Here is a 14,077-nt window from a genome sequence, read left to right on the forward strand (position 1 = left end):
TCCATGGAATGCAGTTGTTTATACATGATGATACATCATCATAGCAGGATATGAGATTGCCATGCTAGAACTTTAAAAGAAAAATTGCAATATACRTTCAGCTATCAGCATTTTCATTTCTCCCCATTAGTGATGCAATTTCAATGAAATGTTATGTTTGACCTCTAAAATAGTCAGATCTCTGCAGCATTATGGTCTTCAGTTCCTTGAGTCACAGGTGTGAGCCACTGGAGGGCACTGGTGGGTAAGTGACCRATTCCTCCTCCTCTGCAGATATTTTTCTTCCCATCTACTTGGAATGCCCTCAGATCCGAGTATGATTGCAGCTCTCTTGCACTGTTCTCTATTTTTGGCGATGGTTATAGTTCAGCACCAGCTGCAAGAGTTTTAGAGCCACTGGAAGCGGAAAATGAAGCTTGATAAAACACCCAGCACCTTACTACATCTCCCCGAGCTCTATCTTGCCTGTCTGCTGAGRCCTTCCCAGTGCAGAGCAATACTACTACCCTCAGCTCATGGACAATATGGTCTACGAGACCTTTCAGCATCACTTATGGTCCTGTAATGTGCATCCAGAAATGCTTAGGTCTGCTGTTGCTTCTTCAAGTTGTGAGAGGAGAGGAAAGGATGAGAGCACATTGTGCTCAGTCCTGTTGCTGTTACATCAGCTGTAAAAGGGGGAGTCACTCGCACTGTTTGGCTGCAATTCCACCAATGTTTCTCTGTGATCTCCTGTAGAGGCAGAGGGACAATGCTGCTGAAATCAAGAAACTTGCCACCATTTACCCACATTTGTTCCAAGTCTCATACACCTACTGGAGATAGGTGAGCTGCTGGAAGGGAGGTTGCTTAGCACTGGCATACCTTCCTCATGGATTTGATCATGGCTGTAAGCTGTCTTTGGATGGTTGAATGATAAATGGACATTGTCTCCTGCGTTAGATCAAAAATCCTTGCTACCTGCTGAGATGAGACCAGGACTATCAGTTCAGTTTTTCTTGCTTAGTGTTTTTTTTCTTTCTTTTTTTTTTTTTTTTTTTTTTTTGAATTAGGAGAAGACACTAATTAGTCATGAGGCACCATGTACTTACTGTAAAAGTAGGGGGTTTTGGTGAACAGAGTAATATACTGCCTACCTGAAAGCCCCAAAGCACTTCATAAAATAAGATCAGTGCCCTAATTCCTCATTTACAGATGCTGAGACATGTAAAGGTGATTGCTTAGCACACCTGTGAGAGGATATAGAGGATTCCTAATTTTAAGTCAGTCTCAGCCATTAAATCTTTTCTCATTGTACTTTTAGTTCACAATTGTGAGCATTTATTTTAAGGGGGCATGAAATCGACTGATAGAATAAATACATGGGTATCTAGACAGTACATCCAAACACAAAAGGTCTTTTAATTTTAGTAAATATGAGTGAATGGGAAGGTAAAAACCACTCCAGAAATTAGGCTGGATTAATATTCTTCATGTGGGTGTTATATTTTGAAGGGATGATACTTTTTCACTTAATCAAGCCTTAGTACAGGCTATTTTGTTGGTTGTCTAAGAGTAGGTAACATACAGGCTGTCTCCAAGATAATGGAAACAAGAACAGAAAAAAACATTGGTTTCAAGTGCCCTGAGCTGCTGCTTGTTCATAATGCTCCCATCCTCAATTTGTAAGACAGGAGTCATATAAATGTAGTTAATAGATAYCATAGGGGCTGATTAATGCTGAAATAAAATATTCTCCTGAAACAGCCAGCGTCTTGTATTATTGGAAAGTGTGAAAACATCTCTCTCTAGCCCTTCTGGCCACGCTGAGTTTTTCTCCTGTGATTTGCCTTGAACTGATGGTAATCTGAGTGCAAAAAGATAACATTTCTGTTTTGAATAATGGATGGGAAGAGGATCTGCCTTCAATCCTAGAATGTGCAGAGGGGAGGTATCCAGCATTCAGATGAAATGAATCTTAGTTTTCTTCTAGCGCCATTCTAACTTGACATCAGATTCCTGCCAATCTGCTTTGGGTACGGAYTCAAATACTCTCTATCAGTCTAGTCCTGCTCTCAGTGAAAGCAATTGCAGAACTGCTGGTGTCCTGGGGCAGTGAGTAGAGTGACACCTGGCGAAACGGCATCTCTGACAGAGTTCCCCATGACTAAAGTGGATTTACCTAGTTGTTATATTTATTTATTACCTACAATATCTGTTTTAGAAAGATATTGTGAAGAGTAACTGTTGGAAACATTGGGAAGTGTATGTTTATTATTTAAGTTAGTAATAGAAACAGTCTCTCTTTTTAAATGTATATCCTTCTTGGAGCCCATGCTGTAGGCATTAGTGAGTAACAAATTAAGCACAGTTGTGGCATATGAACAGTATTTATTGCCAAAGTCTGTTCATTATAATCTATGTTATATTCTGTAATGTTAGCAGTGTTTGTCACTACGCTGGCTATTTCATTTTCTTTAACTGGATGGGAGTCTCGTAGTACCTTTCTCCCTGGGGCTTTTCTTCAAAGCTTTCCAGCTTCCCTCTCTTCTTTAGGTAGCTGCACCTCTGTTTTGCACTGTACACTGAAGGGTTCTTCATATCAAAAGCACTGTGTGTCTGTGTGTGCTCCTGTATGCTCATCTGTATAAAGTAAAGCCACACCTGTCTTACTGAAAGCTTTTGTGCACAAGTAAGCCTTGTGCAAGCGCAACGGGGCTGTGTGAGTTTTGCTCAAGCATTCAGAGGGGCTGCAGGGAGGACCAGTGGTCAGCTGCCTTTGCAGTAGCGTTGTTCATCTGTTCATTTAAAGCATCTTGGCAGGGCAGCTAGTGCACAGATCTCTTACAGACCCTCCTACAGTTTCTTCCATTATGGCAGAAAGTCAGCTTAGATTGGACTTGCTTTCTGGTTTTTATTTTATTTTACTTTTTGTGGGGGGGGCATCTCTCTTGTTAAACACTGCCACTGTTTTGGGGAAACAGTATCGCATCTACGCTACAGCCATCAAAGCTCCAAAATGCCACGTTTGTGGAAATAATACATATTCCAAGTTTAAGTGAAAATAATAATGGCRGTAATTGAACTAGTTTGTCCTTTCTTTCTCCAAATCCAAATTCTAAGCCCAATTTAAAAATTGCTAAATATCAMATCATGTTCTTCCTCATAGAAACATACTCCAGCTTTCAGTATGATAGATTTTTTTCCTGAACATTTCTGTGTTTTGAGGACTTTCCTAATACAATCAATATCTTGTAGTTTGGTGATTACTAAGCACAGGTGTGTGGTGGGCTCAGAAAGCACACTGGAGATTTTTAGGTTGCTTTTTGTTTTTGAAGGATAAATAGAACTGGAAAGCAAGCTAAATCTGTTAGCAAGCACTGGCAGGGTTCTTGATCTATATAAATAGCAACATACAGACATTTATGAATCATTATCTAGTATTTCAAAGGCAAACCCTAAATACAAAAGTACTTGCATCACAGCTTCTTGATAACTGTAAGACGGTCTTTAAATATATTGTTCCTTTGCAGTACCTTCTCTCTACATTGTTTCATCAAAAAATGAATCAATGTTTATTGTTTCATCAAAAAATGAATCAACGTTTATTGAGACATAAAATTTTGAAGGCTCAAGTATTCACTTGAAAGTGTTTTAGCTGACTGAGCTCAAAGCAAATTGCTATATATTATGACAGCTAAACAGAGCCAGCTTTGRCTGTTCCTGTGCTTTGAATTCAAGCCCAGTTTTAGTGGGGCCTTTGAATCCAGTTTAGGGATTTTCTAGTTACCATTGACCGTGCAGAGTTGCATTTGAATGTGGCAGGGATGCTTGTGTTCTTAATGTAGACCTCATCAGCACCATTTTCTCCAAACTTTGCGATAGCACTAGCCATGCCGTTCTGGCCTTGTTTGATCAGCTGTGCTCATGTYGGGCTGTAGACTAACACAGAGGAGAAATACCTTTCATTACTCCCAGATCCCAAGCCAGGACAGCAAAAAAAGGATCAGAATATTGCAATCTCCGTTGAGCCTGTTGAGTTATGTTTGTTGCCCAGCAGATATGTTAACAGTGTAAAATAAGATATTCCAAATTTTCGAACTGTTGATTTTGTCCTTCTGCCACCTCCATCTTTATTCATATATTCACTCTTTTAAAACAAAGTATTCATATATTCAAGTTTTCTTAGTGACATTTCCTTAGTGACATCCAGTTGTTCAGGCTGTTTTAAGTCTCTAGAATACGTGACCACACARAAATCTTGATAGCTAGCAGTGATGTTCATGTTTTTTACCCACCCAGAGTGCTTAAGCTTTGTAACAAAAGCTACTTAATTTGATGCTACTATATTCCTGCACTAGATCYGCAGTATCCCACACTTGATGCCTAGTGTAGTCAGTTACAATACTTATCCAAATGATTATTTTTTTTCACAGACTTTCTCTCTGATTTAGCCAGATTCCTATATTCCTATTTATATTCCTATACATGATTTACAAATTTATTCTAAAACTTGTAATTCGCTAGTTTTAACCATTTGGCAGGGGAATATGCAGTTATCCAGTATGGCATTTCTCAGTAGGGCCTTTTTTCCAAAATACAATGTAGTTGTGTACAAGGCTTCAGTTGACTTCATAGTCCTGGGCACAGTAGAGTAGCCAGTTAAAAAAAGGTGTTTCATAGCAAGGACAGTTTCCTTTTTGAAAGCAAACCTTCCAGATCAGCATCTGAAATGTATCAGAAGAGGGTGGTAGGGGTTTGAACTGCCCACCCTACAGGTAAATTGTGTCCAGTGTAGTATATATTATGTGTGAGAGAGGAGGGAACAGAAATCAAAATACTGCACTAATTAGAGAATAGGGAGAGAGAGCAAGTACAAGTTTTTATCAGCGCTGGCAATGCAAGAACTTGCACTAAAATACGAGAGTAGAGACTAAGCTGCTGGAGAGTTGATTCTAGGCCTGGCACAGCTTCACAATAACAACGTTACGCAGTGATGTTCGCTTCAAAACTAAAACCTGAGAAATGTCTCCTCAGAGAAGATAGCTACTGGTCAAGAACATGAGAGATTTCACAAGCATATATCAAAATTCATCGAGATACAGTAGCTGCTGTTGAAGTTCCTTCAATGTATTATTCTCCGGGATATGGAGAACTGTTGAGATTAGAGAAATATGGTGTTCATGCGCTCTAGACAGGTTATACACAAATATGCACCTCACTCACTTTGCAGTGAGATCATGAGAGGTCAGAAAAATGCCCAGGTGTTTATTATAAAGGCTGACAAGAGGAGGTCAGAGAGATAACTGCTACCTTATATGTTGCTCATACTGCATTTAGCTACATCTTTGTGAGTTTGTAAAATTGTTAGAGCTAAACTAAGCAGGACTAGGGCCCTCAAAGGAACACTTCTCAGAATTTTATTCCCTAAATTTTATTGCCTTTGCAATTGCAGATTCAGAGCTACAGGTGAGAGCCCAAGTACAGCAAGGTACCTGTAACCCTGGCTATTAAGATTTGTATGTGGTCTTAACAACCAAGTAATCAGAATGCTTCTGAGGTAGGTTCTCTGATGCAATTTTTATCTGTCTAAAATATGTACTGACCCATAAGTGAGCTGGAAATCTCCCTGGTTCCTTCCACCCAAAGACTCTTGTGGTGGCTCTCCTCTAGCACAAAGCCAGCATAGCTGCTTTCCTCATTGCTATTGTAATCCATCCTAAAGTGAGGAGCAGAGGACTTTGTACGTGATTTCTAAATTATTGCTTGTTATAATTATGGGAGCATGAGAACCGCTTTCTATGAACTGATCACATTTGAAATGTCAGAAATGACAAAATCTGTCATTTCAGCATTGTGAGCTGAGTAAGGGAGTGGTGAGCAGATGCTGGGGGGTTTGAACATGACTGCTCTTCTCATGTTGGGACTGTAACTAGATCCAGGCTGATTCGGACTAGATTGATTTAAATCCATGGTTATTGGTCATTAGCACTATGATATAATGACTGGCCATTCTGCACCAGGTGATCAGGCATCACTAAAAATGGCAATGCAGTTGGTTGACTGGCAGAGAACCCAAAGGGTAAATAAGCATGGAAGCTGAACTATTCAGGGCACCTCTTTGAGTTTAGATTAAAGTATTTCAGCTGGGCTGTTACAAGGAAGTTCGTGGGATTTCTGACTGTGCTGAACATGTCCTAAAGAACAGGTGACTTCATTCTCCAAGCATTGCTTGCTCTCTACTTGCCTCTGTGTGTTAAGCTCACTTTTTAAAAAAAGGAAATGCATGCATGCACACATGCATCACTTGAACGGGGAAAATGTCTAATTTTCGAATCTTCTTTCAGTTTTGAAGTATTAGAGTGATAAGCTGTGAGTTATTTATATTCAGAGCAGTATTCTTGGGCTTAAGCAGCCACAATTTTGTCTTTTGCTAGATAGTTTTGGAGAGGTGATTTTGATTTTGAAAGCATTATCTATCTTGAGATGATTAGTAAAATATGTTGCAATCTTGTAGGCAGATCTCAAGCTGATATTCATATGCATTTTAATATGGTTTTGGAGTTTCTGGGGTTAGTGGTATTGGACTGACAATTGTTTTTATTTTCTGAACTGCTTTCCAACAAAGAGAGCATATTGCATCTGCTTTATCAAGAATTGTTGATTGATTGTAATGTATTGATGTCCTTTTCTGGCATAGCTTGTGTCAGGAGATATACTACCACACGCAAAGGGTAAGAACTGCTTCTCCATCCCATGATGTAAAGTGCCCACCACGCTGTAGTACCAGTGGAGAGACTACACCCCCCTCTGCCAATTGCTGTGGCTGCTGCCAGCTAGCAGTTGTTTCCAGCCAAATGAATTCTGTTTATGAAACCTTGTGAAATAATGGTTTCTTTTTCAAGGCAGGGACATAGTCCTTAACATCCTGACTCCTCTTTCCTTCCCCAAATTTAGGGGTGAGCTTCAACTAAATCTCTTGCACTCCAGAGGAGGTAGTTCAGGGGCCTGATGTGCCAACATGTCCCTCTTCCAAAGAAAAGCAGTTGCCATGCATCCCCACAGCCCCCTTCTGCACTCTTGTTCAAGACACTGCTTGTCTTTGCAGTACGTATGCTTGCGCCAGCACCTTTGTTTTTGTCTTTTCTGTTCGTGTTTGTCTCCTCTTGCTGGTTTCCTTATATTTGGTTGCTTCACCAGAGGACTGCTTTATGGGCTGTAGCCGTTTTTTAAAAATTCCTCAGATTTTGATAAGATAGATACTGTAAAATATGCCGGTGTTGTTCATTATTATCTCTGAAGATAATTTATTAAAGCCTGTATTTTAGCACTGGTGAACTTTCTCGTGTTTCTCTTACTAGTGAATTATAGCAAGAAATCCTTTACTAGTGAAGTCAGGCTTCTAGTGTGGAAGAGATGATTGTCTACAAGAAATAATCTCGGCTTTTGTCAGGGGAAAACCTAGTTTGAATATATTCTTGCTAACTTTGATGTTTTTGCTTGTACAACCTGCTCAAATAATGAATCACAAAACTGATTCCTGCTTAATACCTCACTGAAATAGTAACCATGACATCAATCTCAAAATAAAATAAAATAAAATAAAAAAGCACGGAAGTTTGATGGATGATCTTCAGTTGACCATACTGGTACAGTTTGGTCCCCAAGTCTCTGACTTAATCTTTGTGAGGAAGGTGAATAATAAATTACTTGACTGGCATATTCTGAGAACCACACTGATTTTGTCAGATGATACATTCACTGATTTTTTATTATTATTATTTAATAATTCTCTGGATCAAGGAGACAGTCCTTTAGTTATACAGATACATGTGTGTGTATACATACATATGTGTGTGTGTGTGTATATGTACACACACATGCACAGTACATCAGAAGTCTTTAATATATAAATTTGTGTATATAATATATAAAACAGGTTATATATATTATATAGTGTGTGTGTGTGTGTGTATATATATATATATATATTTCTAATGTAATAAGGAGATGAAAATTAAGCTATCACGCTATCTGTCCCCGTATTTCTTCATAGTCTTTTAACCTGTTGGTCAGTTTTAACTAAATTTTGACCAAAGGAAAGAGTACCAAAAGATGACAAATTATTGTAAATGTCAAGAAAAATGTGGTAATTGAGGATACCCTTTTCTCTAAAAGCTRTACAGAGGAGAGAGACTTATAAATCGCCCCCCACTAGGGCTACATCCATTTCAGAGCATCCTCTTTATACTCCTAACCTAACACTGCAATCCACAGGGCTGTGCCAATTCATATAACTTAAGGACCCAGGTAATGAGGTTTCCTTCAATGGAAAGGTTGTCTCTTTGCTTTACTATGAGCAGTGAGTAAAATCCTTCCTGGTATGTTTTTCTTACGGGTCAAAGAGCTTGCATAGCCTAACTCCTATCAGCTCTTCTCCCGGCCTCCTAAAATTCCCAAATGAAAACCTTCCTTTCTTCTCCTGAAATTCTCTTTTCCCTCACTGATCTAGCAAAGAAGCATTATTCGTGCTCAATGGCTGGTAAGTAGGGTGATAAATGAGTTGACAGGATAAGCTGTCTCAAGACATGTCATCAGTAGGATAAAGCCTYTGTTCTGAGGAAATTCCAATCCCCCTTAAAACGCAGCCTGCCGTCCATCCCCGGACCGCTCCGRAGTCTGGTACGATGCACCATTTCTAGGTGGTCTGAAAGCCAGCAATTGTCAATGCAGACTAAATTAATTAAAAAAAAAAAACAACAAAATTAGTTTTTCTGATTCCTTTAGAAACTGAAAAAAAACCTCAAAAAACCCCAGCAGATATTACTAGACTACCAGTAGAGAATTCATACTGTTCCCAAAAATACACAACCATAATGGAAAAATCATTCTCTCTTCTATTTACCTGCCAGGACTCCTGGCTCCTATTTCTCTTGCAAGAGTTGTGGATGGATTAAGTGTCTTGCATTGTTGTAGCTATTTTTTCATTAACTGATTCAGAACTAGCAGATATCAGAAGCTTTATATGCTGCTTTTATGCATATCTGTTTGTAATACGAACACTATGAAAGTATTCTGTAATCATTTATAGTCATGAGAAGTGTCCTGTATACTCTAAAATAGTGGTGTGTGCACTTCTGTGTGCTGCTTCGGTTGAACTTGACTGAGTTTTATGCTCGGGAGATTGGTTTCTCTAATTTTTGTTTTGCTTTGTTTTGGGGCTAAGGCTCCTTTATGAATACAAATAATGGGGTCATTCTGTTCCTTGTGTCCTTGTGTTTATAGAAATATGTTGGCACTGGTCTACCTGCAAGGATAAATTGCTGATTTGAACGCTGATACCATATCTCTCTGCCATGTGGGGAGTTCAGACCRTTACATGGTCTAGTCTGTTCCTCTGTTAAAATTCTGCTTTCCTTCTTTTAGTGGATAGATGTTAAATGCCTTTATTGCATTCTGGCAGAGTGGCCGGGCCAGCCAGTATTAAGAGCTGGRGAGAAGAGCAAAGCACCTGCCTGCATTTCCCTGCCTCTGCCTCCTCGTTCCTGTGGTGTGTTCGCCAGGATTTACGTGGGTGTCCTTCCAGGTTCCCAGCTCTYCTCCCTTCCCGCCAGCCCCCTAGGACGAAGCATTTACACTCTGTCCCCTCTCCCCAGCTTGTTGCCGCCTTTCTCRGTAGGCAGCACACTACAGGTCCCTCCGCTATAAAAATACGCCTGTGGTGTTTCACCCTGCTATCTGATTTCTTTTAACTTTCTGAGCCTCTTAAATCTTGGAGAACTGGTCTCTCCCACCCTGATTTTCTTTTCCACTGGATGAGGATTTTCTACTCTTAAGCCTCACAGATCACTTGCTTAAGACTGATTTTCCCAGGACAGTTACTTTCCTCAGCCTACCTGGCTACCTGGTCAACAACAGCCCGGCCAGAAAGCTATAGCTGTTGTTTTGTTGGCTCTTCACAACACGGACGTAATGTGTCAGGGGCTTGCTACTGCGTGCGTGCTGTATAGCAGGGTGACTAGAGCATTAGCAATACTGCAACTTCATGCAATTAACCTGAGTTCATTAACTGTATGGTTTCTYGCATCGCTTGGGGATGATCCCTTGTCATCTTCTGTATAATACAGACCATAACATTTGTCCTGTAAACCTGGAAGAGAACATATTTTAAATAAACCCACAGTCTTTGAATTACAGTTTTCTAATGATGCAGAGCTCACCAGTTTTCTTAATGCACAGGCAAAATAGTTAAGTATGCTGTTTTAAAAATACATTTTTTTTAAAAAAGTGCTTTATTTTCAGTTGTCTGAAAATAAATGTCAGTTAGAATTTGTCTAACTTCAGCTTTCAGCCATGTGCCTGGTTAGATTTTTGCCTGCCAGCTACTGGGTATCTTCTCTCTGTATGTACATACAGAGCAAGTCCAAGTCACCTTTTAATAATTTAGCATAGCCGATTGCACACTTTAGGTCTCAGACATGTTTCAGGGTTTCATGTCAACCACAGCAAAGACAAGGCAGCTGTCCATAAATAAAGCCTGCAAGCAAGTTGACGCCAGAAGTTATGAGGTGACTCTAAACTCTGTCCCCAAACACTGATGATCCTGTGGTGGAATTGTTCAGTCTTCCGTTATCTAAAAACAAATACAGCATTGACAGCTATTGCAGCTGATCTTTTCCTCCAGCTGTTTTGCACTGGGCTTGGGTGTTGTATAAACATTACCTGCTATGATTTATATAAGCACTTATGCAAGCACCATCTTCACTGAATAGAAAACATACAAGTCTTCAGTGCAAACATTTGTATTCTCAAGCACTGTAATCATTAGTATACCTTTGTACCACCATAAGATTTAAAGGTTTACTGGGAGTGGTGACCCAAATGAAAGAATGTATGAGTGTGCCTCAGGGACAGCCTATCTGGACATGATCAAGGGYGCAAAAAGCTCCTTTTTGGCATAATGCAACGCTGGACACTCTCGAGAACCCAACGGATTGTGATTTGTGGGTGGGGGAGGCATGGCCACTAGCTGCGCTTGCAGCTATGCCTGCAGGAGGAGAGCTAAGGACAGCTGAGCAGCAGCCCTTGAAACACGGTATAGATATCCTCTTGCATGTGCGTTACAAAGATAAGGCCCCTGACCTTTACAGAGCATGGTAAAACCACAACTCCAGCTCTGAGAAGGTTTGTGTGTAGACTTAACGCTTCTCACTGTGAACGCTCCCCTTAACTCGTGTAGGTGTGCTCTCTGCCCCCGAAGTTAAGCATGTGTTCATAACGCGCAGGGATTGTGCTCCAAATAATAATCTGCTCTGGAGAAAGTGAGCAATTTTTCCTCAGCACAGTATCTAAGACACAGTTGTGTTTCAAGATTGGGAAGGATTTTTAGATTCTCAGAGCAGATACAGCAGATTAGTGAAAGACTAATGCACAGAAAAGACATGGCTTATATGCTTTACGATTTCTTTTCTTAGCACAGTCTCTATGGCCAAACAGTTTACTTAGTGACCATGACAATGAGTTTTAAAGAAAAAAAATAATTAATTTTAAAAGTCAGTGTGTTGCTATTCACAACATGGGATTAGTTGTTTGTACAGTAGTGTGTGTGCTCTAAGACAGCTCTTTGATGTCCCAGTGTCTGCAGTCACATCTGCCCATATAATTTAAGCAACCAAAAAACTAGCAAGTCTGACTTTCAGTAACCCTGCACAGAAACCCAGACCCTTCTACAGACTTGGAGAACAGCAGCCACTTAGAAAACATGGGCTTCTCATCTATTCTCCCTCAGTTGCAACAAGCATTAGAAGAGTCACGTATTTCAGTCATTAAAACTATCTTTACTTTGCGAAACTCTGGTTCGTACACAGAGCCATTTGTCTCAATTGATCATTAGGCATGTTTATAGCGTAAGTCACTACTAAAGTACAAATCAGGTATTTCTGGTTTAGGTTAGTATCAATCAGTTTCTCTTGATTGCTCTATTCTAGTTTAACTTCAGTACAGTCAGGTAAACTGCTGAAGAATAATATATTTTGTTAATTTTTTACTCTAAATATGTTTGTAGCTTAACGTCTATGTTTTGCTGATTCCAAAAAGCCATCAGGAAATAGTCTAAACATTTTTTTTAACATTTGATTTAACGCTTACTAAAAATATCTCATCTTCAGGTTACCACAGTGGGATGTCAAGGGTGAAAATATTTAGCCTAATACCAACCCATATTCCTTACACATGATCTAGGTTCCACTGAAAATACAATTAATTCCTTYCTTCTCCAGAATAAGTTCACTTCACTTTTTTAGATCACTTCTAGGTAGTTGAAAAACATTAAGGTTTTGTTGTTGGCTGAAACTTGTTTATGGCCAATAAAAGATTTAAATCACCTTTCCTTTTATATTTTTCTTGCTTTATTTAACTAAAAATAGTCTGAATAACTTTGATGTTTGAAAATTCTAGGACTTGGCAGGGGAGGGGGAAGAGGAGCTATATTTCAAAAACAGAAAAGCAMTTCAGGAAATTCCCGTCAGCTCTGCTCCTTGGTCTAATTTAATTAGCACTTCCAGTCTGTTGCTTATAAGCCAGTTCTGGAGAGCTGAATCAGAAACCTCAAAAAATAATGATACCTCAGGGTCTGAGGATGAAACCAGCCTAAATGGAAGAATCTGTTAATCAGATATCAGGACATTTCAGGAAAAAAAAATGATTTAGAAACATGATAATATTTGAATCAGCTATTTTGCTTTTACAGAAATACCTACATTGAAAAGCTTCAACACATTGTTTTTTTTTTTTTTTTCTCTAATGCCAGTTTACTTCATGGTGAGATACAATAGCTGACAAACACGGGTGAGACTCTTGACTGATGTTTGAAAGCCTCACCAACCCTTTCCTTGAAAGGTTAATTTAAAATACAGAAAATAGGCCCCCTTCTTCTCTCTTGGTAGCTGTGTAATAAAAGGTTGATTGTTCAAGCAGCAGCATTCAATTATTTTGCTTTCGATGCTATCTACACGTAAGAAAATATAGCCGAGCTCAGATGTTCCCTGCAGGCTTTTCAGTTCTAGTCTTCAGATGCAAAACAAAACAAAGAGCCACAAAGTTAACATTCACAATAGAAACTATCACCCTGCCTGCTTAAAGGAGGAAAGGATGAAATTTGTTTCCTGCAATGTGARCAAATATAAAAAAATCTCTGGAGTGTTTACCTTTTTTTTTCTWTTTTTGTAATTAAGTTTTAGAGYATGTGCGCTGCAGAAAAAGTGCTGACTAAGGAAGTCAGAGGAGCCCCCAGTGCCTAGAACTGCAGCCTTCCAGCTCCTGTTGGATTCCTCACGGCACTAGACCTCCATAACAACAGACCGAAGATGCTCAAAGGACGGATGCATAGTCCAAAAGCAAGGAAATGCGGTGGCTTGACGTGTGATGGCTGAACGAAAGACTGCTGAGGACCTCAAGAAGTTTAGGGGGCGAAACACACACAGAGTTTTAGCACTGTGTGTCCAAGCTGGGCCCGCTGAGTAAGGCCTTAGAAACACCATGAGAATATAGATTCAACGTAACATAGACCAGCTCTCAAAAGGAAAGTGATGCGAACGACTCGAGGCATTTTGAAATTTGTCTTGGTTCCCAGATTGCTATTGCTATGAATTTCATCCCTACATGTACTCACTTCTRCTTACTGATGTTATAGGTGGGGAACGGCAGAGAGATAAGAGTCATTCAGAGGAGAAAAATCAATGTTGTTATGACATTGTTATGATGGATCCTCACAGCAACAAGGGGGAATCTTAAAGCAGCTCTGGCAGTGTTTGGAGGAAAACGTGGCAGTGCTGAGCTAGCAGATAAAGCACTTTTTATCTGCAAGCCAGATGAAGCAAGTCTCTAAATTGGTGCACAAGTATGTTCTTTTCCTCTAAATTTTCAGCTCTTATTAAAGAAAAAGGTAAAATAGGAATGCAACCAACACAGAAGTGCTGGTTACTCCACAAAAAGCTATAAAAATAGTGAAAAGTGTAATCCGTAAAGGCGATGTTTTGTTGAGTGTTTGGATGAGTGGCTTGCTAATGGTCTCTCTCCTTTCTTTATCTTTTTTTTTTTT

At 39.6% G+C, this 14,077-nt stretch overlaps 1 protein-coding gene across 1 annotated transcript in view; it reads left to right on the forward strand.

The window, feature by feature from the left end:
• The first annotated feature begins 5,980 nt into the window (after positions 1-5,980).
• CMTM8 (CKLF like MARVEL transmembrane domain containing 8) overlaps positions 5,981-14,077 on the forward strand; it is a 46,022-nt gene continuing 37,925 nt past the window's right edge. The window contains exon 1 of the mRNA XM_085311742.1: positions 5,981-6,061. Within this exon, the coding sequence (XP_085167868.1) occupies positions 5,981-6,061 (81 nt within the window). The remainder of the gene's footprint in view (positions 6,062-14,077) is intronic.

Source organism: Rhea americana, unplaced genomic scaffold (genome assembly GCF_003343005.1).
Source record: "Rhea americana isolate MKP2758 unplaced genomic scaffold, rheAme1 scaffold_35, whole genome shotgun sequence".
Classification (NCBI taxonomy): domain Eukaryota; kingdom Metazoa; phylum Chordata; class Aves; order Rheiformes; family Rheidae; genus Rhea; species Rhea americana.